Genomic DNA, 23,252 nt, shown 5'->3' on the forward strand with positions numbered 1-23,252 from the left:
GGAAATATCTTTAACTTTAAACAACATCTTTAATCCAGACTGTCACTGTGGTCACAGTGCTGTCTGTGTAGTGAACAATAATGAATGTGTTTTGTAATGAGCAATCACTGCTCTGTTTCCCAATAAACAAAGAAATTGGGAACCACTTTGGTTTTCACATCATCTTTGTGTGTGTCTGTCTGCGTGGGCAGATGTACATGTCCCCGGCAGACGCGTGGTGCTGCAGGTGATCGTGACATAAAACGCGAGCATCCACATCTCAGCTTCTGTTCTGATTTCTGACCAGCATTTACTCTACGTTCATGGTCTTGTCTAAATTCCCAACCCGCACCCCACCCCAACCCCCCGCCCCCTCCTCCCTCCCTGCCGGTCTGCCGCTGAGCAGTCAAGGCCACGACGCTGCTGCAGAGAGTGATGCTCTGAGTCATCTCTGTGACAGTGGGAGACGGGCCACAGATTGTTTGCGGTGCTGAAAAGAGGATGGCTTGATTGTGGGCTTTTATGCAGCACAAAGAGGCTGCGACACAAAAAACACACTCTGAGCGGCAAAAAATGCACACATGTTGAATGTGGGTGCTACATGTGCTGCCATGGCCATGCATCCTTCCAGCCCATGTGCCACTTTTGTGAGTCCCTCGGTGTGTGTGTGTGTGTGCGTGTGTGTGTTTGGGATGAGTCATCGAGCGGCCTGCTGCAGCTTTCAAAAGCCAAACAGGAAAACAGTGTCAGAGGCAAAGGAGCACACTGAGCTACAGCCTCGTAACGACAGCTCAGCCTCTCCAGTGTTTATGTCTGCACTCTCTCTTCACCTGTATCCCAGCAACACTTTCCACAACAACACACACACACACACAGTCCTGGAGAGTTGGTGGTGGGAGAAGTTGAAAGGTTGAGGGACAGAAGAGAAGAGGTGGAGGAAAGACAGGGAGAGTAAACTGTGAGATGGATGAGAGCACCTCAGACTATCAAGCCTCACCATCACCACTCAGACGCACATGACTGTTTTTGGCCTGCACTTTTATCCTAATATAGAAATACTAAGCGAGTGTGTTGACCTCACAATCACAATCAACAGTGATCACTTGATGTAACACCAGCTCAGATTGCGTATTTCATGGTCAGGTGAGTGACATTTATTGCATAAAATGTCCATGTTTTCCAAAAACAGTCCGGAACAAGTAATCGAATTAAGCGTCATAAAAATTCACCCAAAGGCCCAAAGGATACACAAATAGGGTGATTCATTCCTTTGTAAAATCTTTCGTTGATTCACATTTTTTTTGTCTAGTTAGATATCAATTAATGAAATGCTTTATAATTATTTCCTACCTCAGGCGCCTTTTTTTTTGCTGTTATATTTAATGCAGAGCCCCTGGCTGAAGTTCAGCACAGGAGAGGTGAGCCCTCCTGTTTTTTTATTACCAGCATTTAGTTCCATGGAAGTAGAAAACACACGTAAGATACAACTGAACAGTTTGTGTATTTTATAAAATGTTATAAATTTGAAATGGTCCACTCTGCTTTAGAAATTAACAAAAGCTGTCACTTTTCAAATTACAGCTTTTAATCTAAGCCTTTTAAAACCACAAGTGAGCCAAACACTGACATGCTGCGGGGTAGCTTTTAATTAACTGAGTGTTGAGGCGCCCTCTGTTGTAATACTGTATGTCAGAGAGTCAGTTTGGTTATGTGGGAGGATTTTTGTTACACATCCTGCGTCTTAATCCCCCAAGTACAGCCATATAAATAAATTCCATAAGCAAATGTCACTTTGTTTTTACGAACCAGTCCTGAAAAAAAAAAAAAAACGCACACAAAAAAAACCATCCATGCTTCAGGGGAAATAAGGCACGGAAGTGACCAAAATGTGCGGAGGTGTTTCTTTTCAGTAAACTGACTGAGAGTCACCTATAAACCAAACACACCAGTTGTTCGGGATGCTTATAATATGTCAATGTGATGGCGACCAAAGAGACGTTAAAGTCTTAAAGTAAAACCCTCTTCTTCTTCTCTCTGACATGTGGTGATATAACAGAAATAATGTTATTCCATTGCACCCTCTGTTACAAAAGAATAGAAAAGGTACTTCATTAAGTATTTCTCCAAGAAATGTGCAGGATTATAGTAGTAAGTATTTTTTGTTTTGATCCCAGGCCACCTCTGTCAGATTTTTCCCTATAATTGTACTATGATAGTTTGAACTTTGCAGATGATGCCTGTAGGAATTAGATGTTATTAAAAGAACTGAATGTCTTCTTGGCCATGGTGATCAGCTGGAGAACTGTCTTAGTGATGAAGATATTGTTTCAACAAAGTTATAGCTTATTAGAAAATCAGACCATTTATAACCACCATTATTTCAGCTAAGCAATTCTACAGTGTTAAAATCCCTGCCTTTCTCTGTATTTATAGGTTTGAAACTTTATAGAATGAAATAAGTAACTTTGGACCTGATACCGAACTTACAGTTATATACCTACATAAATAAAATGAATCATTGTTGAAATTCAATTTTAATGGAACCCCTAAAAAACTACAAAACCTAGATTTATGATTGAATGAACACTTCACCCCCATTTTAGTATTAGTCTACTCTATAATTACTCTATATCCACTTTTGTTACAGTTGTTGACAAATTAACTCTTCTGCCTGCAGTTACGTTACAGTGTGTTACAAACCATTTATTACACGTTTATGTGCTGCCTGTAGATGCTAAATAAGAAGGAGTTATAGTCCCAGATATAATTTATTTTATCTGTTGATTGATTATTGATGCATTCAGTTGTTTTGTTATACAGCTACTACACAAAATGTCCAGTAGATGGCACTGCTTTGTGTCATTAGTTTAACCTCTATTGGACATTCTTTCTGATAGCACAGCATCATCTAGTGGTGGTGAAGTGACCACCTCATGACAGTAACATCGTGGATCAAACCACTGCCTCACTACCACATGTGACACTGAACCCACTGATGAGTACTCATCAGTGGGTTCAGTGCCACCTCTCAAGCTAAGGGTGCAGCAGCTGTCACTCTTAACCTGAGACACGCTGACCCTCCAGGTGTTTGTAGGTTACTGGGACATCCTGCTGCGTTCCCCAGCGGTGGCAGTGTACTCACCGCAGGGCAGACTGTGTCAGCCAAAACAGACAACAGCTGTAGCAGGTGGTGTGTATTCAGTATTTTATTAAACCATTCCATATACAAAACTTAATCCACATAAGTTACAATTTATACATACAGCTGCGGATAAACGTGTAACATAATGCTTAAGCTGAATAAATAACCTAATAATATTCAAACAGCTTGTTTCAAATGTACATTCATGCTCATTTATTTGGGCTTAAATACAGTTTAAATATTCACATCCCTGTGAAAAGTGTTTAACTGGAGAGTATCAGGAGAGAGGTCTGCTTCTACTTTGCTGTCACAAATAATAAAATGTGTAAGAAACTGGTATCCACACTGCTAATGACCTGTCAGAAAAAAAGACATAAAAAACACATAAACATGCATCCCTTTAAACCCAACAAAGCTTGGAAAAGAAGAAGCAGACTGACTGTGGTAAAGCTCAGTTAGTGTGCTTGCTTAGACGTTCACCAACACACAGGCTGACATTAAATTTACCACTGAATGGAAAAAAACTTCACTCTAACTTCTTTTGGCAGAAAAAGTACCACAAAAATGAAATGATAGTATCAGAGAAAAGCCTGGTACATATCAGTCTACCTGTGGTGGTGGAGTTCATAACTTGTTAAAAATACTGTAAATATTTGGACAGTTTTGTTTTTGCTTCATACTCCAGCACTGGGTTTGAAATGAAAACAAGCTCTAGCTCAGTGGTTCCCAGCATTTTGGCTTGACAGTCACTGTTTCACTTGAAATCCAGTTTGCTGGAGTACACACAATCATCCAAACACTCACTGCAGAGTAAACACTGAACAAAACAAGTATGTTTGGACAGTACTAAGAACATCTCATACACACAAAGGAGTAAAAATAAATGTAACAGCAGACGTCCCTCAGATGAAGGAACAAACAAAGTAAAAAAGATGGAGACAACAGAAAAAGAGAGTGTTCTGTTATCATGGCACAGACCAGTTAAGAGTCCATATCAGGAAAAAAAAACCAAAAAAAAAAAACAGGTTGGGTCAGTGCTGCAAGGCCTCTTAACTTCACCTTCACCCTCTTTGGAATATCTACAATTTCAACCCAGCTGAGTCTTACAGGGAACGAGTTTGTCAAATCGTTTGGCACAAGAACCAGTTAGTAACAGCGTCTTCTCAGCCTCAGAAATAAGTATGTATGAAACCGTTACCAGAGAACATCATAAATAACTTGTTATATAAGAGACTCTGATCCAGTTTTTAGAGAGAGATTTTTAGCTTCATAAGAAACCGGATCACCTGTAGCACTGCATAAAAACATACAAATTCTGTACATAAATAGAGTTAAAACAAATTCATTGAGAATTGTCTTAGTATGGCCTTATGTTTGTCCACAGTGTGCTTTTGTATAGATCTGTTGTACATATTTAAAGACGTGTGTGTACTTGTCAGTGTGACACCAGTGAATGACTTCTGAGCAGCTCAGGACTGCCCTTCCTGTCTCTGTGCTCCAATCACATGAGGGTTGAACTGAGTGATGATGATGGTGATGTCATCGCGGTACATGCGAGCCAGCTCCTCGGGCAGCGACAGCATCTTAGACAGCCTCTCGTGGTCCACTGTGCCAAACTCGTTATTTCCCACCGCGTGACGCATCAGGTGGGTCGCCACGTTCTGATCCTCGAAAGCCGAAGACATGCGAGCCTTCCTCTCTTCCAGAAGCCCCTGCATCTGTCCCAAAGTGACCCTGTAGCCTCCGACTTTAAGCGGCTGACGCTGGTGCACCCCTGTAATATACTCCCCCACAATACGAACCACTTCCTGCCTGTGGAGGGTCTCCCAGAGTCCATCAGAGCCAATCACCTGCAGGGACAAACAGAGGAGAGTTGGAATCAATACCTGTCTGAGATGGGTGCACTGCAGATGTTTAGGTGACATCACTAAATTGTAGTATCTGAATATGAGGCGTTTAGGGGACATCTTTCCGTTCTATACTGCATAAGCATCTGCATTCACATCGGCCACACGCTGTGCCACACAACCACACCACAAGTAAATTCTCAACCTGTGGGAATCACTGAAATTCATTACGAAACATATCCATTATGGGAAATACGTCCACTGGAAACTCAAAGAAAAACTATTTTTGAAATCGCAAATAAAACCTTTGTCTGCAAAGGTCATAGAGTTCTCATTTCAAACCAACCAGAGAAACCAAAAAGTCAGCCATACAACATGGAATCATGAGCCCAGAAGCACGATAATTCCTCTGAAGAAAGACCACTTTGTTTAACAAAGACACAGCCCACTCTGTCTTTTTTTGTACTCTTTGCCAGTATGAAGAGCACATTTGTCAGCCAAGAGTTTCATTTTGTAATTTGGTCAGATGTCAGAATTAATTAACTCTGAGTGATCAAATCTGCTGGTGGTTTTGGTTCCTGACCTCTAAATCACCACCCACATCTCTGTTTTGTCAAATAATTCAAATGTGACTGGTGTTGTACCCACTGACTGTAACACTGAAGAAACAGTCTGCCAATCACAGCGTTATAGGCAGAATTAAGAATGGGGGCCTCTTCCGAGACAAACAATCTCCTAATTATCTACTTCTGTAAATATTGTAATGCAGCCTTTATCTTTTGATAACAAATATTGACGAGATATGTAAATGATGAAACTGTGTTGCTGCCTCTTCTCTCACCAGGAAGCGATCCTGTGGCCGCAGTTTGTGGTACGTGATCTCAGGCTCAGCGGTCAGGTAGGGTGGTGTGTGATAGTTGGGGGGGATAAACTTGGTGTGTTCGTTTTCATGGAGCTGATCAGGTCCAGACTCCAACACACGCTTCTGCAGTTCAATACTCCACTTGAACTTTACATCCCCGAATGCACGGAAAGGCATGAGGAGGCCGAGCAACCGGTCCTGATGATCATAAAAAAAAGTTTGTAAATGCTGTATTAACAACCACACTAAGCAGATTTATAGGTGTAGTACCTGTCGTATAACTGTCTTTCTCTCTGATGGAGGGTGTTCACCACGTATCCGAGCCACCTCATCCTCGTTTTGGGCGTTGTGGTCATTGGAGAGTGTGTGAGCGCTGAATGAACCATCCTCCTCCTGCACCCCCAACACTGCCCGAGCATCTCCTGCATTGGCTATAAACCTTTAGGAACAGAGAGGGGAGGAACAAAGGTACAAATATGATTAATATATTTGATTAAATATTCTACATTTACAGAACAACTATTTTACATTAGGAAACACCAGTTTTGTTAAAATGTGTGTACGTATTTATTCTCCGTACAGGTCTGATCCGTCGATGTGAGCCACACAAGCCGTTGCTCCAGAAAAGGCCACTCTCAGAACCCAGTAGTGCAGGAAAGCATTCGGGTCTCCAACCTGCGTGGCAAATGAACACTGTGAGCCTCCACACATGCAGAGACGATGACACCTGAGCTCCTCTTTAAACCATAAAAGTTTAAATTTGGATGCTCACATTTTTCTGCACTGCTGCCATGGGGCAAAGGTGATATTCAATATGTATCTTAATGTGCAAATGAGAACTCAAGGAGAACTACGGCAGCCATAAAGTGAAAACATTAAGGCTGTCTTACACAAGTTAATTTTAGATAAGAAAGTTATCTAAAATTAACAAAAAATATTTAGAAAACTGAATCAAAGATTCTCAGTCTTTGACATGGGTTTGACTGCTCATCCACGGTGTTGTTCCTAGGCCTATTTCACAATGCAAATTTGCAGAGTGAACCAAATCTGAAACACGAGCTGAAGTAAAAAGGCCTTTTACTGGTTTGACTCAGCAAGTCAAACCAGTAAAAAGAAGTTAAAGAAGAACACAGATGTTCTTCCCCGTTAAATACAACATTCTTTTCAAAGAACCATCTGCACTGTTTCTCATTAAGGAAGCATACCTGAGCTTCCAGAGAAATGTCATTGTCCAGCCTCTTGAAGGCACTCAACAATGCCTCGCGGGTGTCTGGAACCTCGCCTGGGCTGAAAACAGAGAGAGAGAAATATGTGTGAAGCAGAGGGAGGAAGCCAGAGGTCGAGAACAGACACCAATAACAGCATTATTGGCAAAACAACAGATGGGCCAGCGTTGCTGTGGGCGTCTTGTTTCAAGGTACACATGAAAAGAAACCAGGAAGCCCAGTTTAAAATGTTAGCGAAAGCTAAGAAACTAAACAGCAATGGACTGCAGTCCACTGAAACAGGACTGTGAATCTCAAACCTTTCATGCTCTGACTTGATGCCAAGCACTGGGCCACAAGGTATTACAAGATATTACATCAGGCATTTCTGACAGGCCAAAGCAGTGCATTGCACAAAAGCAAACACTGAGCTGCGGCAACATAGTGGTGTAACTAAAATTAATTAAAAAACGATATTTATTTATTTATTTTTTTGCCATAAAGCTGCTGCCAATCTAAGAGGGCTTTAGACTCTGTTGTGCATTCTCCATTTTGTTGTTTGTTCTCCTGCCCTCACCTGGTGAGATCTATTAATTCCTGCCAGTAGGTTCGGAGGCTGTTGAAGTAGAGCATCTGCGCCTCCCTGCTGAAGTAGTCATTGGGGTGTTTGTGCCACTGCAGGATGGGACTGAGGGCCCTGCCGGACTCTACTGCTGCCTCGAGCTCGCACAGTGTGTTGTGGGGCAGGAGAGACACCGCTATGTAGTAAAACAACCTCTCGCTCAGCGCCTAGCAGAGAGGAGGAGAGGACATGTGGTAAGTACCTTTAAATTTTGGTCATTTATGTGACAGTTAACATTTAACACCTTGGAAATTACCCTTAATAATTTTAAGTACTTTAAGTATCTGATTGTAGTGGATATGAAATGTATGAGTTTCTTGATTTAAAAGTATAAATTGGTATGCTCCTGAGCAACCTTTAATAACCAAGACTACAATGTCAAGTAGCATATAGTAACACAGCCGGCTCTACCTGAGCACAGGCGCAACCAGCATGGCCATCAAACACACCCAGCAGCATTCCTCGTGTCTGCAGGCATGTGGCTGCACTGCGACGGTCCTCTATAGGGGCGTTGGCTGGCAGCTGATTACTCTCGAAACCCATCACCGATGACACATTCTTTCCATCAAACTCTGGCACCTATAATCATAACACATACAAATGGTAAGATGAAAACTTAAATGTAGAGATGGCGATAGGTGTTTTTCTGTATGCGTGTATGACCCCACAAACCTTGAAGCTGTACTCGTTGGCTTTGAGAATAGAGTTGACCTGTGGAGGCGTGAGGATGTAGCTGCGGAGCAATGAGGATGTCTGGTAACTTCTTGAGGGCTGGTGACTCTGCCACATGTGGGACAGCCGCCTTGAGGCAGGTCGGTGAGCCACGGGTGCTAAATGGGACTGGTGTTGTTGGCATGGTAACAGACTGGAGGCCAAGACCTTGGTGCGGGGCAAACCCCTGAGTAGCTGAGATGTCACAGGCATGGCTGACGGTGCACTGAAGCCACACAGACACAACAGCGCACCACAGATGTATTTACACCTATTGAGGAGGCAAACAGACAGAGCTCAGTAACAACAGGATGTAGTGGGGTTTTGAAGCTGGGACAGATTAACAGTAGAAGGGCCTTAAGTAAGCGCCTGCAAAACAACAAACACTGATAAACTTTCTGTCTGAATGATCTAAGAACAGTAACCCATTTTCAGACACCAGAGAGCAGGGGTGAGGAACAGGAAAGGAAGGGGAGATCAGAGCTGGAGAACATGTTAGTAAGGTCTGCTGTATGACACTGCATTAGTTTCAGCTAGGTGTAATAAACAGTCAACTGAGTGTACCTGTAAATGGAAACTGAAAACATATTGCAAAATTCTTCTGATTCATCTATTTATCTTGCATGCTCATCCTACTGGCACGTCCTACTCAGTGTGCATTCAATGTTGGAATGTCAAACCTAAGCTATAGTATTGTAGCTCTGTTGAGTGCATGCCATAGCCTCAGATATTACAGAGCATTATGCAAAAAGACATGGCTAATTTTTGTTATTGAGATTTCAGGACAGTTCACTTCTTTGTGAAGAAAATGTGTATTAGACAGCACCATCGCAGGATGTACTGGCTTGAGTTGCAGCTCTGCACTCCTTGCCAAGGATAGGTCAGCAATGCTTCACGCCCTGCTAAAAATAGCCTTAGCATGAATTTCAGCCCTGACATTTGGATCTTGAGAAATGTTCTGTCTGGTCATGACCTACTGAACTGGATCCTGTCTCTGTCTCTCCATAAAATGTGTCCTCATTGCATAACCTAAGTATATCTGCAGCCTCTCAGAGTGAAATCTACTTTAAGTTAGTCTCATGCAGTAACAGCAGCACGGATGCTGCCAGTACAACTGACAATCTCCGCTGCTCGAACATTTCAGAGAAAATATCCTAAAAGGGCTGACTCCTCTGCGTTGGAGGAATCTGGGCAGCCAAAAACTCTCGCAAACACAAACAGTATATGAGTCAGACAGACCACAGAGGGCCCGTCCCACCTCTGGGCTCTGCAGAAAAGTTGCCATGTTTATTGACATCACTAGCTTCTCCTAGCTAGTAGAAGAGCAAGTCTAAACAACGCATGCCAACCTCAGAGCTGTCAGCTGGACTTGCGGCACAGACGATCACTGTCAGAGCTAACAAACGGTGCCATGATATAACATTAACAGATAATTAACAGATCAGCTCTCAAACAGATCCGATGTGCGTCAGTCAACCGGGCAGGGCAGCCAAATTCATGCTAACTGTGGCTAGTGGTGCTTGGGTTACACCCACCAACTGCCATCAAACTGGATAATGTCTGCTCAAATAGGACATATCTGCACGAGCTGAAACCCGTCTAAACTCAACAATAAATAAACGTAAAGTGTGAACGTAGAGCAAAAACTCAGACTCACCTTAACCAGCGGACGCAAATAAGTTACTGGAGCTCATATCTGACACCGCTGCTCCGGTCCGTGTCATTCCGGAGAGCCGAATCGCCAACTGAACGCTGATTGGCTGAGCTGTGACAGCCAACGTGACGTCACTCCAACCCCACAAGCACGGGGCGGACCTTTCAAACTTTAAACATCCCACAAGAAGATGTTTGAGGAGGTAAACTTTAATGTTGGACTAAGCTGTGCAAACAAATCGCACATTGGACTTGCAAATATCTGTTAACTATACACATTAAAAGGTGTTCATTTTAGCAGAGTGAAATTTTAACATGTCAGAGTTTTAAAGATGTAAAAAGAGAGAAGAATGCATTGAATCATAAGGTCAAACCTGCCATTCTAACCGTTGCTCTATCAAGGTATTTTCTATCATAAAAAAACAAAAAATTAAAACAAGCAATTGTTACATCATAAAGTCATTAATGTCTGTTTTGGCCAATCAGTAAAATATTGACGATATCTATATTCATATAAAAATCCAATGCTCCCATAAAACCCCCATTTCATTAAAATGACCTCAAGACAAGACTGTCTTCATATCAAAAGATTTTAATCAATAAAAACTTTAAAATCTTTACAAAAATTACGATATTTACATCACAAAACAGCAGTGAAAATACTGTATATAAAGAAAAGTACAAAAAAGAGCTGCAAAAGCTGTAAACAGTAAACATCTTTGCGAGAAATGCCACTAAACAACATTGACTCTAGCAAGTATTCAGCAGGGAATTTTATATCAGAAATCTCTCATCCACCAGAGTCTTGTTGACGAGGTTCTTCCTTCCAAGAATGTTACGGATCAAGCGGAATATCTGTAATGAATGAGATGGTTTTCAGTTCATGTTGTTCTTAGCACAGTGAAGGCAACATAGTCTATACACTCCATATACTGACCATTTGCTGTACGTATGTAAGCACAGCGGCAAGTACAAAGCTCTGAGATCCAAGGTCGACAACACAGAAGAACAAAGTGTCAAAGATCAGCAGCGTGGCCTCATTTCCATAAAAAAGCACATCACTGAAGGAATGGGCCTCATCTGCAGTGAGAAACAAAAACTGACATTATGTACACACACATGCGAATATATAAACAAACAGAAATGTATAGCCCGTCTAGGCCAAGAGGTCATTACCATTGTAAAAGATGCTTTTTTCACTGGGTTCAAGAAACTCCATTCCTATGACCCTCTCAAACACCAGCTTGTCCTTCACTATGTAGTCCATGTCAGGGTGAGCCTAAGGTAAACAGGGCAACACGAGAGAGAAACGTGTCTATACAAAATATTTCAGGTCAATGAAAACAGCTCAGATACTGTACAATCTAATGAACAGATTCAGGCCAAATCAATCTGTACTGGGTTCAGTTTGTTTGTGTGAATATATTTAAGTGCATTTGTACAAACATGGTCTATAATGGATCCCAGGAAGTGGTTCATGGTGTGGTAGGCTCTGATGTTCTGCTCAAACGGGTTGGCCGTTGATGCGTCCATCAGCCTCGATGGTCCGTTCCTCTGTAGCACAGGAGACAGTCAGCCAGATAAATGGAAAACTGGGATTCTTTTTTAATTTGTTTTCATTTTTTGAGAGTTTATAAGAAAGTTACAAACATGACAGAGAAAGCACACACCCTGTTAAGTGGCTCCCGTATCCTGTCATACTGTGACCGCAGGCGATTGGTAAGAGACACCTGGAAGGTCTGGATGTCTGTGTTGGGAAGCAACCCTCTTTGACCACACAGAGACTCCTTGAGACCAAAAAAGACAGAAACAGGACAGATGTAATGTGAAATAACTGCATATTTATGCTACAGATGCTAACGCAACATGTAGTCTGTTGGTGTACATACAGCTTCTCTCTTCAGATTGTTGTTCATTTCCTCCATGTTTGTATCTGCATGGCCATGTACTGAACGCCCATGGATGTAGTAGCCAAAACAACGGTGAGATAAGAGCAGCACAGAAATCTATAAACAAAAAGAGACAAATTATATTTATGTAAAACATTCTGGACAGATTAACTGTCATATTTTACACATTGCTACTTACATTACTGATGGAGCAGAGGTCTACAAACTGACGGATTTTGTCCTCCACAAAGTGCTCATGAAACACAGTGAAGAAAATCACCTGTGGGGATAAAGTTTTATCTTTTAAAGGAGCTCTCCTCACTTGTACTATAAATTTCCATAATTTTTAAAGACAGACAAGAAGTGAGAAATCGAAGGGAAGTGACGGAAGGAGAAAATATGAGTGAACTGTAACAGTTTTACCTGCAGAAGTCCAATGCAGAGCCACAGCGTGGCTGCCAGACCGTAGCGTAGCGTCAGGCTGTATGAAGGCATGTATTCCTGTGAGGACCGCTGTAAAGTTGGCCAGGGGTCCCTGAGGGCCAGGCTAGAGAAATCCAGCACCTGAACAATACAGAGTGACATACCAGCAATGAAGAAAAGGGACATAGCAAAAGTTGCAAAAAAGACCAGAGTGTATCTGTTGGTGTAAGATGTACTTCAAGAAAGAACAGCACAGCCATGATCTGAAAGGTCGGGCTGATCTTGCGAATGGTCTGGATCTCGTTCCATTCATTGGCCACAAAGTAGGTCCTCCAGATGCTGACGGGAGAGGGGTCACGTTTTGGCTCACCAGCAGCTGAAACAGCAGTGAATATGGTGACTGGAATAAAACAGCTAATTACATTTTAGGAAAACTGAAAAATATAAGCTCAGAGTAAATGTGCTTGTACCTTGTACAGGTCTGCTAGCCTTGCTTCGCGGCCTTTCCCAGTCAATAAGGAATATATCGACTGACACCTGTAGGATCAGCTTGTGGAGAAACTGGACGGCCTGGAGACACAAAAATACACACACAAAATAATTTTTCATCATTCCTAATAGGAGCACACCACCTAGCTTTAAAATCAACACTGCTCAACTTCTCAGTTCTTCAGGTGTCTAACCTTGAGAGCGAAGGCGCAACCAATGTATGTCACAAACTGCTCCTCTTGAGCAGGCAGCGGTAACAGCACTGATACAAACTGTTGGGCCTAAACAGAAACATACATAAATTAATTCCAGAAAGCAGCCAACAATAATCACACCTAAACCTATGCATTCAAAAAAATTGTTGAGGCAAAAAATGGTAAAGGAGGAAAAAGACTTGCCTTTAACGTCTAAGTGCAGAGAGGAAAAAAAACGATTAAATGTCCATGCAAAGACAAAAGAAACACTATGTTTTTGGAAAAGCAATAAAGATTGAAATAAGATTAAAGGAAAAAGTCACAGAAAGGAGATACTGATAAAAACACTGAAGACCACACAGATAAGATAAACATCAATCCTAATAAAATTCCAAAGGAATGAAACTGACCTTGTAAAAGATGAGCCAGTAAAGTCCAGTTCCCACAGTGATGGCAAAGAAAACATTGGCCAGATCTCCAGCATAAAACAACAAAAACTTAAGCATTGTCTGAGGCAGGAGAAGACAGAGAGACCAACGTTATGTCCAAGCTTTACACCAACATGTGGATGGTAGTGATTCAAAATATGACATGTTAAATATGCAGTACCTCTACATCAATGAGTGGAGAGGCGATCCTTCTCTTCCAGCTGACTGTCTTCAGTAGAGAGTAAAGCACGGCCACACCCCCCATCACACCCAGAGCAGTCTGTGCACACAAAAGGCATTAAAAGCCACAGGTGATACCATCAAGATTCAAGAGTCTTTATTGTCATTATGCGAACATAACAAAAAATTTTTTCATTCATTACAGAGACTCTGTAATGGACTGTATGGAATGCTGTGAGTGTTTGAATGAGTTATGCGTGGTTGTCAGCATCAGCAGGGGTGTGTATGTGTGTGTGTGTGTGGGGGGGGTGCATGTTTGAGGGTCCTGTAGGGGGATGGGATGTGGGTGTTTTCACTGCGGTGGGGCTATTGCTTTTACAGCTCTGGGGAAGAAGCTGTCCCTGAGTCTGTTGGTGATTGTTTTAATGTTCCTGTACCGCTTTCCTGATGGAAGCGGTACAAACAGTGCGTTGCCCGAGTGGGTGGGATCTGTTGCAATCCATCACTGTGTGCTCTGACATACACAAGAGTTTCAGTTTCTCTACATTTCATTCTGCCTTTTACTCACATCTGTCTTTATGCGAGCCTCACTCTGATCCATCTCATACTCCACAGCAAATGTTGCCTTGAAACAGAGTCAACAGAAAGCTTGTTTTTTAAGACAGCAACTCATTTAGCCATTTTTTTCTCTTTAACAGAATGCCTACTAAGAAGAACAATCTTACTGCAACTTAATTATTAAGACAGAAAACATGAACTCAAGGTGTGTGTGTGTGGGACCTACTCACAGACACATTTTTTGTATTGGAATCCGTGATGGCAACATCTGTGTAGGTCACAACCATTAGAGGGGGATATACCTGTCCTTCCTGGGTTCGTGGAACCAGCTGGAACCTACAAAACAAACATGTTGGAATTTAAGAAACAAAACATTACCCCTGCACAAAGCAGTTACAAAAGGAAGCTTCCACTTTCTTTATTTTTTATCATGATGTTACGTGCATCAGGAGCCCACCTAATTTTGATGCTGCTGGCCACACGGATGACTTTCGGTGGGAAGCTAACACTCTTGTCTCTTCCACCCAGAGTGTCCACAAGAAACATACGTCGAGAGAGGTACCAGCTCTTCATGCTCTCTGTACAAAGACAAAATATATTTTATATATTTTAAGTCCATGCACCCACACACACACACACACACACACACACACACACACACACATACACATACACACACATACACACACACACACACACACACAATGAAATAAAATTCCACCTTGGTTGATGAACCGTCCATTGTATTGCTGGTTATACACCAGTGTTGGCAGAGGGAAAAGTTTTCTGTTCTCGCCTCCACCAAGATCCATAAACACATCATAGAACAGCGGCTCGGGATAGGTATCCAGCAGCCCTGCTACTGAGAGATCACACTGCACACACACATAGTTTATATTACAACTGGGCATTACAAGAGAGTTTACTTGACATCTCTGGGTTAAAGGAAGGAAAGAAGTACTCACACTTTCTTGGTAAGCGGTTCCAAAGCTGAAGGCTGCTGCCTGTTTGGCTGCTGTTTGTGGACAAAGCTAAAAGATAGAAAAAAGAAGAGAGGTGTGGCGTATTTATCAGCATTTTTGATTTTGGATGAGTCACATGAAAAGCTGCATAGTTTAGTCTGGTCAACACACTGTCAAATGGTAGCAACTGATAAAAAAAGAGAAACAATGTGTGTGATTTGGCTCTACTACCAACCCTATCCATGTGGATCAAGCAGTTCTATGTACATTTTATAATACATTACAATGCTATTGTGTATTCGGACTCAGCATCTAATTTTATCATCAGTCATCTTACCTGGAAAGTACCTCCGTCTACTTGTTCCCATCTGAGGAACTCTCCCCTGACATTATAGACGGCAGCAAGCAGCTTAATGTCAGTGTTCTGTCAGATAAACAGACTGTCATTTAACACAACATTTTCTGTGCTGTTTTTCTTTTAGAGTTATTTCTTAGTAATAACAGAAAGATGATTTAGAGGTTTATCACTCAACCTTGTTTTTTCCTCTGAAACTGAATCCGATAGGAACTGGATCAGTTTGAAGCACTCGACTGGCCAGTCCTGGTTCGTCCCCATAGTAAAGCCATGGCAGATTAGCTCTCCTGAAGACAGGGCAAACAAAGTGCTTAATGTCCACTATGGGTGAAACTAAATTACAGCATATCGGATTGGAACCCTTTTTATTTCTATCCAAATCATATGCCATGATAGTGTTGATTACCAGTAGGAAATGTCTTGAGTTGAGCTTGCAGCAGCCCTTGATCTGAAAATGGAATTAAAGAGACCACAGGCATCTGTGGACAGGCCACTAAAGGAGTGCATGTTCATCACGCACATGTTCCCAAGAGCCTGGCATGCCGTCAGGTTGGAAAAGACCTGTAAGCACACAACTTATTAACACAAAAGGACTAATCACACACATAAGGCCTCAAAAAAATCCTAATGTCCCCCCTTATAATACCATGTCATATTATTATTATGTACAATAATCTCACTGCTCAACATTTTCCACCTGTTTTAAAAGTTGTTTTAACCAGAGGCCGGTACTTTTGGAATTGTTTCATTAGATATGCTTATTTGTTAGATGCATTTGGCATCAATTACGGTTAATGCTTTGATGTATATGTTGAATATTAATCTATGTCTTTGTCATAATCACTACCATTACATAACATCCTAAAATCTCAAATATTCTCCTGTGTTGTAATGAGCACATTGCTTGTGTCAGTGTGTGTCTGCGTGCAGAAATAGAAGTGGCCAATGATGTTGATGATAAAGAAAAAGATTATCTTTCAAAGGACAAAAAAGAGACATGGAATTACAAGGCAGGCTGCTGCAGAGGAGTAGAGGTTTTTCACAAACCAGGCAGACTGGACACTGAACTTCTGCAAGGGGAACAGATTAGAAAACACAAATCAGAATATACCAGAATGAACAAATGCAAAAAGGAGTATGTAAGGGAGGAGGAGGACACTCACCAACTGAGCATAGTTGACACTGGGATTCACATTGGTGGAGAGGGTGTTTGGAGGCAAACACAATCCTCCTGCCTAGAAAACCACACAGTCTGAGTTTGTTACTGAATGATGTGTGTACAGTGTTTTAGAGAGTACTGAGGGTAGAGGGCTGGTTGAACTCACCTGGACATTAGGAGTGTTGCACTCACAGGACAAGTTAATAAAAGAAGCCTGACATCTCTCACACCTGAAAGACAATTTTGTAGAATTCCATCTTTCACAAAGTACCATAGAAAAAACTGGCTGGTGCTTATGCGAAACACAGAGGAATTAAGACAGGGAGGATATGCTACTGGTAGAGGTGGAACAACAATAAGTCAGTGTTCAAAATGATAAGAAGTGCCAGAGAGAAGAGACACAACACTGCCAGATTATCTGTAATAGGAATTTAAACAATGATCTTCAGAGCTCATATTATTTCAACAGCTCTTGACCTTCAATCCATAACTGTAGAGGATCCTGTTTATAGTATTTGTGCTGTTAACACAAATACTATAAATACTATCAAATAGTATTTTTCACAGATTTACTGTTCCAATTATAGAATTTCTAAAAGGTATCTTCAGATGGCTTAGTCAACTTCCGTTGTATGGTATTGATTGGTACCTGTCTCCACTGCTGTTTGGCACAGAGAAAGCAGGGCTGTTTCCATTGCATGTTTCACACCTGGCCTCGTCCAAAAGGTTTCCACTGACATCTCTCTCCACTGGAAAAAACAGGTCGTATTCAGCAATTTATACAGAAAATGTCCAATTATCCATGCCATTGCCTCATTGTGTTAAATTTGCAGCAAACACATTTAACATTAATGATGTTAGTCCTGTCATTTGTGACTCACCCAGGACACTGCCTGAACACTGGCACTTCCCCTCATCATTGAGGCTGCCTGGACAGCGAATACACCCAAACCCATCTGTTGTGACTGCCTGTAAAAAAAGACAGCTTGTCAAGAAAGCATCATAATAGAAAAGAGTAGAAATTGTGTGATATTAAAGATGAACTCTACATACAGGCTTGTCAGTGGGACATTTCTGGCAAGTAATGGACGCCTTATCAGTGGTGAGACTTTGGTACCCAGTTTTGCAAATGCAACTCAGTCCTGCAAAAATATAAAGGAAACCAGAACACAGTTAGTGGTCACACAAGATGTTGAATAACGTTCAGTTCTGGGATGTTTGTTTATTAATAAATCCCAGTTGCAAGTCTGTCACTCACATAAGGCTGTAGCCCCATCTCCACCGATCCACAGTAAAGACACTGTATAGTATCTGAAAGTAGTTCTTCCCAGCTCAGTTTTTTTTTTTTTTTTTTTTTTTTTTTTACAGTACAGCCATATAGATAAATATTGTACAGTGCAGCTTTCCCCTGTAGGTTGGGATCATCCCCACTCTTCATATCAGTCACAATAGTGAGCAAACGTTTGGCTGTTTAGTATATGAATTTGAATATGTTAGTCATATCACGACAAATATCAACATCAAAAATGTTATCAGTATCATAATATGTAATATCATCAATATTATAATACTGATTGCCCAGACCTACTGTTGTCCATGGTTGCAGGTATTGATTTTACTCCCTAATAACATAAACAGCACACTGTGCGTTCCCTTTTAGGGTGAATTCCCCTTTAAATGTTTTCTTAACAGTCTTTTTCTTCTAATTTTGAACCGATATTTAAATTGTCTGCTCAATCTACCAGTTGTAACTAGCTAACCGCCGTCATCCCGCTTATTGAGGTATCTCTGCGTCGTAGGTGGATCACCACCTCAGAGATAAAGTTCATTTATTTAAAAGTGAGACTATTATCACTTTTTCCCCCGCTGCGCATCGTCTGTTAATCAGTTCCTGTAGTGTGGTGTGGTGTGGTGTGGTGGCAACAGACCTGTTGTGCTCCGTTCCTGATTTGGGCCGCACTTCACACACGACAAACTCGAGATGTCAAAAAATTCTTGCACATCGCAGTTTGCAGGAGTCTCATACGGGATAATAAACTGCTGGCAGTGAAGCAAATCTATGTATATTAAAAGAAACAATGTTAGAGGCGCGTTGTGCCTGTTAACGACAAACGGTAGCGTCCCCGTCGCCATGGTAAACAACGGTCTTCCTTTTTACCCACAATGCTTTTCATTCAGCGTGATGACGTTACGACGTATTTTATGTGCGCGTTTCAAATAAATGAGGAAAAATTCAACTATTGTAAATATCCACATAAATAACCAGGAAGGAAAATAAGAATAAGAAAAATAAGAGAGGTGTTTGTGAAATGTAATCCTCACTGGAATTAGTCATCTTTAGTAGACTCGTTTTATTTCTTGACTGGAAGACCTTTTTAAAACAGTCGAAATTCATTTCTTATGTTAATGAAAATAACCATGGTAAATTAAAATTGTGTCTTAGTCCCCGTTTATAAACTTATTAGCCATCTTATATTTTTGATTTAGTATCACTGCTTGTACTTCAACCATTTCTATCCTTGGCAGGAACTGGCACCCACACAGGTGTTTTCACTTATTTTGCTAGTTCAGACTTTGTCTGAGGACTGCATGGGTGTGGACAAATGGTGCTTGATGGACATCAATCTGACCTTTTAGTGTTGTTGAACTTGTTATGAAGGCTGGTGTGGATTTTCTTCTGTCTTCTGCGATTCTTCAGCAAATTTATTTTGTTTTATCAAACATTCACCTTTTGGGTTCATAAGAATCAAATCAAAGACAGTGGGAGAAGCACTGATTTACATGAACATCACAGTTTCCTTCGACAGTGGGAGATAGGAGACATGTTGGTTAATTAAGTTTTGGAGACCTCACCTAAATTCCAGCATGGCTCTCCCCACCTTCAACCTGATAAATTACAACACCTGTGTAGATGTGCAGTGCAAAAAATAGAGCTCTAATTCCCATTAAGATGCCAGTGTATTCCAATTCATGGGCATCATTACACACAGATATTTGGGTCTTTGGCTCAGTGTTCAGTATGGCTCAGTCAACCCTAAGTCATCATTATTGGGAGGCAGGCAAATGCCAACTCATAACAGTGATAAAGTCATTCATTAGGAGGAATATGCCTTTTTCACAGCAGATATTTTCACTTGTATCACTAATAACAATGATTGTGTCTCAGTACCCATGACAGTGTGACAGTGAGCCAGCAAGCGCAATGCCAGGACTCTGAAACTGAAGCAGCCCGTAAGTATGTAAAGTAGATACCAAATATATTTGAAAACGACTGGGAGGAGGAGAAAAGTGATAAATATGGTTCCTTTTGTTTTGCCGTTTTGTTTTGTTCACATAATTTTAAAAAATCAGTCTTAAACAGAATATATATATTTTTTGTTGAGGCAAGTAAACAACCTTTTATGGATCAGGAACATTTTCAAACTGAGCTCACAGCAGGAAAACAATCCTTTGAAATAAAACCACTGTTAAATTTCTTTTGAGTTGTCTGGAGGTTCTGAAATCACTTCCACAGAATGTGTGAGTCAGAAGGGACTTTTGGCAGGAAACGCAAATAAAAGCCGTGCAGCTGTATCATATTCACTTCCTGGCGAAGCGTCGTATTATATATTGCAAAGTCCTCAAAGGAGAGAGAACCACATACTGTGATGAGATTAAGTAAGTACGATTTTAAACTGTAAATATTTAAGTGAAACGAGATTGTAGAGGAATAAAATAGAATAGATTTTAGTGAAGAGAACATGCTTTTAAAAAAAAACCCAAACAAAAATCTGAGTGATGGGGTATGAAGGTTTTTTTTTTAAATCAAATAGGTCAATGGACAAAACACTTTACTAAATAAATGTCTGAAAACCAAAATATCGTTGCAGTCACAAATAGGATACAGCAGATACGGTGTGTAGAGGATGTGATAGATCATAGGTATGATAGATGTTAAATGCAATTTGTATTTCAGCCAGAAAATCACCTTATAGATGATAAGTGATGCAGCACACACTCCAGTCCAGTGTGGGGCGATACGCCTCCATCATGTTTAAAAGCCAATGAACAAAGAGGGAGAGAAAAGGCGCTCTCTGGAGTTGAGCGCGGGATGGGAGGGGAACGGGGGGGGATTACCCAAATTTTCAGCATGTGATCGCAGCGAGCTTGAGACAGGGGAAGAGCAACAACAACGCAGACAAAAACACCACCTGTGAACAATTACATGTTGTACTCAGCCGTGGTGAGTATCTGTGCGCGTTTTATGGCGTCAGAAAACTTGTTTTCTTCTTTTCTTGTTTTGTACATTTTACCATATTTCTCTTTCCTTTTCTGTACTCCTGCGTTGCGCACGTGTTTTTTTTTTTTTTTGCTGGCTGAAAAAAATCGTGTAGGAATGCTAAACATGAGACTGCTGTTTCTTTGTCTTATTCACCCTGCTTTCCTCAATTTTGCAGACACCAACTGGCCTGTTATGACAAAATGACAGTAATCCTGCGATTGCGAGGCCTTGATGTGAAGGCAGGAGCAGAAGATATAAGGGTATTCTTTAAACGCCTTCACATACCAGATGGTGGAGTTTACATAGTGGGAGGAAGTCTCAGAGAGGCTTTTATTGCATTTACGACTGAAAGAGATGCCCAGCTTGCCATGCAGTACTCTGGACATTTACTCAAAGGGTCTCAGGTGACTCTACACATAAGCAGTATGGCAGAACTGGAGCACAGATTAGAGTCACTGATAAAGAATAAGAAGAAGGAGAAACCTTCCCCCACACAGCTGACTGTCAAGAGACCTCAACCATGTCAAGATGCAAATCTGCCATTTTTGAATACATCGCCTCATGATCAGAAACCTGCAAATCTACCACCTTCTGCTACATGGCCACTTGATCTCAACACTGCAAATGTGCCACAGTCTCTGAGTCCCAATACTGTAAATCTACAAACTTCTGTGCAGTCACTTGATTCAAATACTGCCTTTCTACTTGGGATTTGTACTGTCCTTCAAGGACTCCAGTCATCAAATCAAAGAGAAAGCAACGAGACAGGGCCAAGAGTCCCCAAGGCTGACAGCCCAGGTGTTGTGTCTAATGTGGCAGAACTAACTCTGAACTCAAGGCCTGGCTACGTCAGGCTCTTTGGTCTGCCAGCCTCAACTACAAAAGAGGACATCTGCCATTTCTTCAGAGGGTTGGCAGTACAGGAAGCCATAGTGAATGTGAAGTTGGGACTTAGCCACGTCTGCCTTGTGAAGTTTGCAAACATGCAGGATGCATGTGATGCTCTTCGTTTCAATCAACAGTCACTGGGCCCCAACTGTGTGGAGGTACGTGGAGCTTCTGAGAAGATGTGGACCAGTGCGCTGCAAGAATGTGAAAATGCATTTGATGATGGAGAGAGTGTGAGACCCCACCAAAACCCTCTTAGGGAAACTGCAGACCACAAACAGAAATCCACTCTTGCACTGCAGAGTAAAAAGCGATCTGACAACCAGTTCACATTTAAATCACCAAAAAAGCCAAGATTAGACTGTGACTCAACAGCTACCTTATCACCAACTATGGAGCACGTGGTCATGGTCAGTAATCTGTCCAAAAATATGACGAAGACTGAAATAAAAGAATTATTCGGATGTCCAAACATTGCACAGAAAAATGTACTCCATCTGCTTGACAAGGAAGGCCAGAGGACAGACACAGCTTTTCTTATTTTTAACCACACTGAGGATTATCACTATGCTATGAATCTCACTGGTTGCCACGTGGGCTCTAATGCTATTAAGGTATCATCAATCACTAAGGAGACGATGAGGGACTTAATGGCCAAAACTCATCCAAGGGGTCTTAAGCATTGTCTGACGATTGATGCAAAGAAGAAACCAAATCGAAAGACGAAATCAGATCCATTTGAGAAACCAGAAGAAACACCAAGAGTGAACCCGGATTCAACTGCTCAAACGTGCCTGTTTCTTAGAAACATGCCTGCAGATGTGCAGAAAAGTCAAATAAAAAACCTTTTCTCCAAATACAAACTGAGGAAGGATAATATTATTTTACTGCATGATGGTGATGGAAAGGGTATCGGTGAAGCTGTGGTTCAGTTCAAGTCCCAAAAGCTTGCAGCTCTGGCTCAGAGGCTCCACGGTCAGGACTTCCTGGGGACACAAGTGCTTCTTACCAGCATAAATGTCAAACAGATGGAGGAAATCTTGGCTAGAAGTGTTTGAAGAATTTGAACGTTAATCCTCCAATGCAGACGCTGTGGCCAAAGACCGATTCTGAGAGCTTCATTTTCTCTTCAAGATGTTTGTCTTCCAGATGTAATTCTGCCTGACTGCATCTACGTATTAATGTCTTCACCAAATTCAGTTATCATTTTTAAACACTTTTACACATTTCTCTCTGTGAATATTCTGTACATTTTGAAATAAATGTTCTAACGCTGTTTTATGGCTTATTCACAAACCCAAGGGAACTTCACAGTGGAAAGTCTCAGCAACATCAGAGCTGAACCTCTTCACATCCAGTGTTTGGATCAGGATCCACTTTGAAACCACAGCAGAAATCTAAGATGACAGGAAGGAACCAGCCTCAACCACATATCACACCCCCTC

General features: G+C 41.5%; 3 protein-coding genes across 4 annotated transcripts; 1 reads left to right on the plus strand and 2 right to left on the minus strand.

The window, feature by feature from the left end:
- Positions 1 to 3,170: 3,170 nt before the first annotated feature.
- pdp1 (pyruvate dehydrogenase phosphatase catalytic subunit 1) lies at positions 3,171 to 10,114 on the minus strand. Its single transcript, XM_041044509.1, has 9 exons — positions 10,026 to 10,114; positions 8,330 to 8,639; positions 8,069 to 8,236; positions 7,613 to 7,824; positions 7,036 to 7,117; positions 6,411 to 6,505; positions 6,101 to 6,269; positions 5,810 to 6,028; positions 3,171 to 4,971 (listed from the first exon to the last, which is right to left on the minus strand). Exons 2-9 carry the CDS (start codon positions 8,579 to 8,581, stop codon positions 4,591 to 4,593), a joined length of 1,578 nt encoding a protein of 525 aa, XP_040900443.1. The 5' UTR covers positions 8,582 to 8,639; positions 10,026 to 10,114; the 3' UTR covers positions 3,171 to 4,590.
- A 541-nt stretch (positions 10,115 to 10,655) lies between these two features.
- On the minus strand, positions 10,656 to 18,791 carry tmem67 (transmembrane protein 67). Its single transcript, XM_041044508.1, has 28 exons — positions 18,587 to 18,791; positions 17,712 to 17,800; positions 17,540 to 17,627; positions 17,308 to 17,407; positions 16,825 to 16,888; positions 16,663 to 16,734; positions 16,507 to 16,569; positions 15,906 to 16,060; positions 15,678 to 15,786; positions 15,482 to 15,568; positions 15,148 to 15,213; positions 14,904 to 15,057; positions 14,640 to 14,760; positions 14,413 to 14,518; positions 14,193 to 14,249; positions 13,626 to 13,724; positions 13,427 to 13,525; positions 13,017 to 13,103; positions 12,804 to 12,903; positions 12,570 to 12,709; positions 12,334 to 12,474; positions 12,110 to 12,190; positions 11,911 to 12,027; positions 11,692 to 11,808; positions 11,468 to 11,575; positions 11,198 to 11,300; positions 10,959 to 11,101; positions 10,656 to 10,876 (listed from the first exon to the last, which is right to left on the minus strand). The coding sequence occupies exons 1-28, from the start codon at positions 18,789 to 18,791 to the stop codon at positions 10,796 to 10,798; spliced, it is 2,952 nt and encodes a 983-aa protein (XP_040900442.1). The 3' UTR covers positions 10,656 to 10,795.
- A 1,451-nt stretch (positions 18,792 to 20,242) lies between these two features.
- rbm12ba (RNA binding motif protein 12Ba) lies at positions 20,243 to 23,083 on the plus strand. Of its 2 annotated transcripts, none has more exons than XM_041043451.1 (2): positions 20,243 to 20,315; positions 21,095 to 23,083. In XM_041043451.1, the coding sequence occupies exon 2, from the start codon at positions 21,120 to 21,122 to the stop codon at positions 22,863 to 22,865; it is 1,746 nt and encodes a 581-aa protein (XP_040899385.1). In that variant the 5' UTR covers positions 20,243 to 20,315; positions 21,095 to 21,119; the 3' UTR covers positions 22,866 to 23,083. The 2 variants fall into 2 exon arrangements, with proteins under 2 accessions (XP_040899385.1, XP_040899384.1); XM_041043450.1 differs by lacking the exon at positions 20,243 to 20,315 and adding an exon at positions 20,758 to 20,880.
- The last annotated feature ends 169 nt before the right edge of the window (positions 23,084 to 23,252 follow it).

This window comes from Toxotes jaculatrix, chromosome 8, assembly GCF_017976425.1.
Source record: "Toxotes jaculatrix isolate fToxJac2 chromosome 8, fToxJac2.pri, whole genome shotgun sequence".
NCBI lineage: Eukaryota > Metazoa > Chordata > Actinopteri > Toxotidae > Toxotes > Toxotes jaculatrix.

Coding starts and splice junctions, on each gene's coding strand:
- pdp1 (XM_041044509.1), bottom strand. CDS start 8,581: ATGCCTGTGACATCTCAGCTACTCAGGGGTTTGCCCCGCACCAAGGTC. Junction 6,270..6,410: donor CACATCGACGGATCAGACCT/GTACGGAGAATA, acceptor CTGTTCCTAAAG/GTTTATAGCCAATGCAGGAG. Junction 4,972..5,809: donor GGCCACAGGATCGCTTCCTG/GTGAGAGAAGAG, acceptor TTGTCCCTGCAG/GTGATTGGCTCTGATGGACT.
- tmem67 (XM_041044508.1), bottom strand. CDS start 18,791: ATGGCGACGGGGACGCTACCGTTTGTCGTTAACAGGCACAACGCGCCT. Junction 14,761..14,903: donor TGGACGGTTCATCAACCAAG/GTGGAATTTTAT, acceptor GTCTTTGTACAG/AGAGCATGAAGAGCTGGTAC. Junction 14,250..14,412: donor CCAATACAAAAAATGTGTCT/GTGAGTAGGTCC, acceptor CTCTGTTTCAAG/GCAACATTTGCTGTGGAGTA.
- rbm12ba (XM_041043451.1), top strand. CDS start 21,120: ATGACAGTAATCCTGCGATTGCGAGGCCTTGATGTGAAGGCAGGAGCA.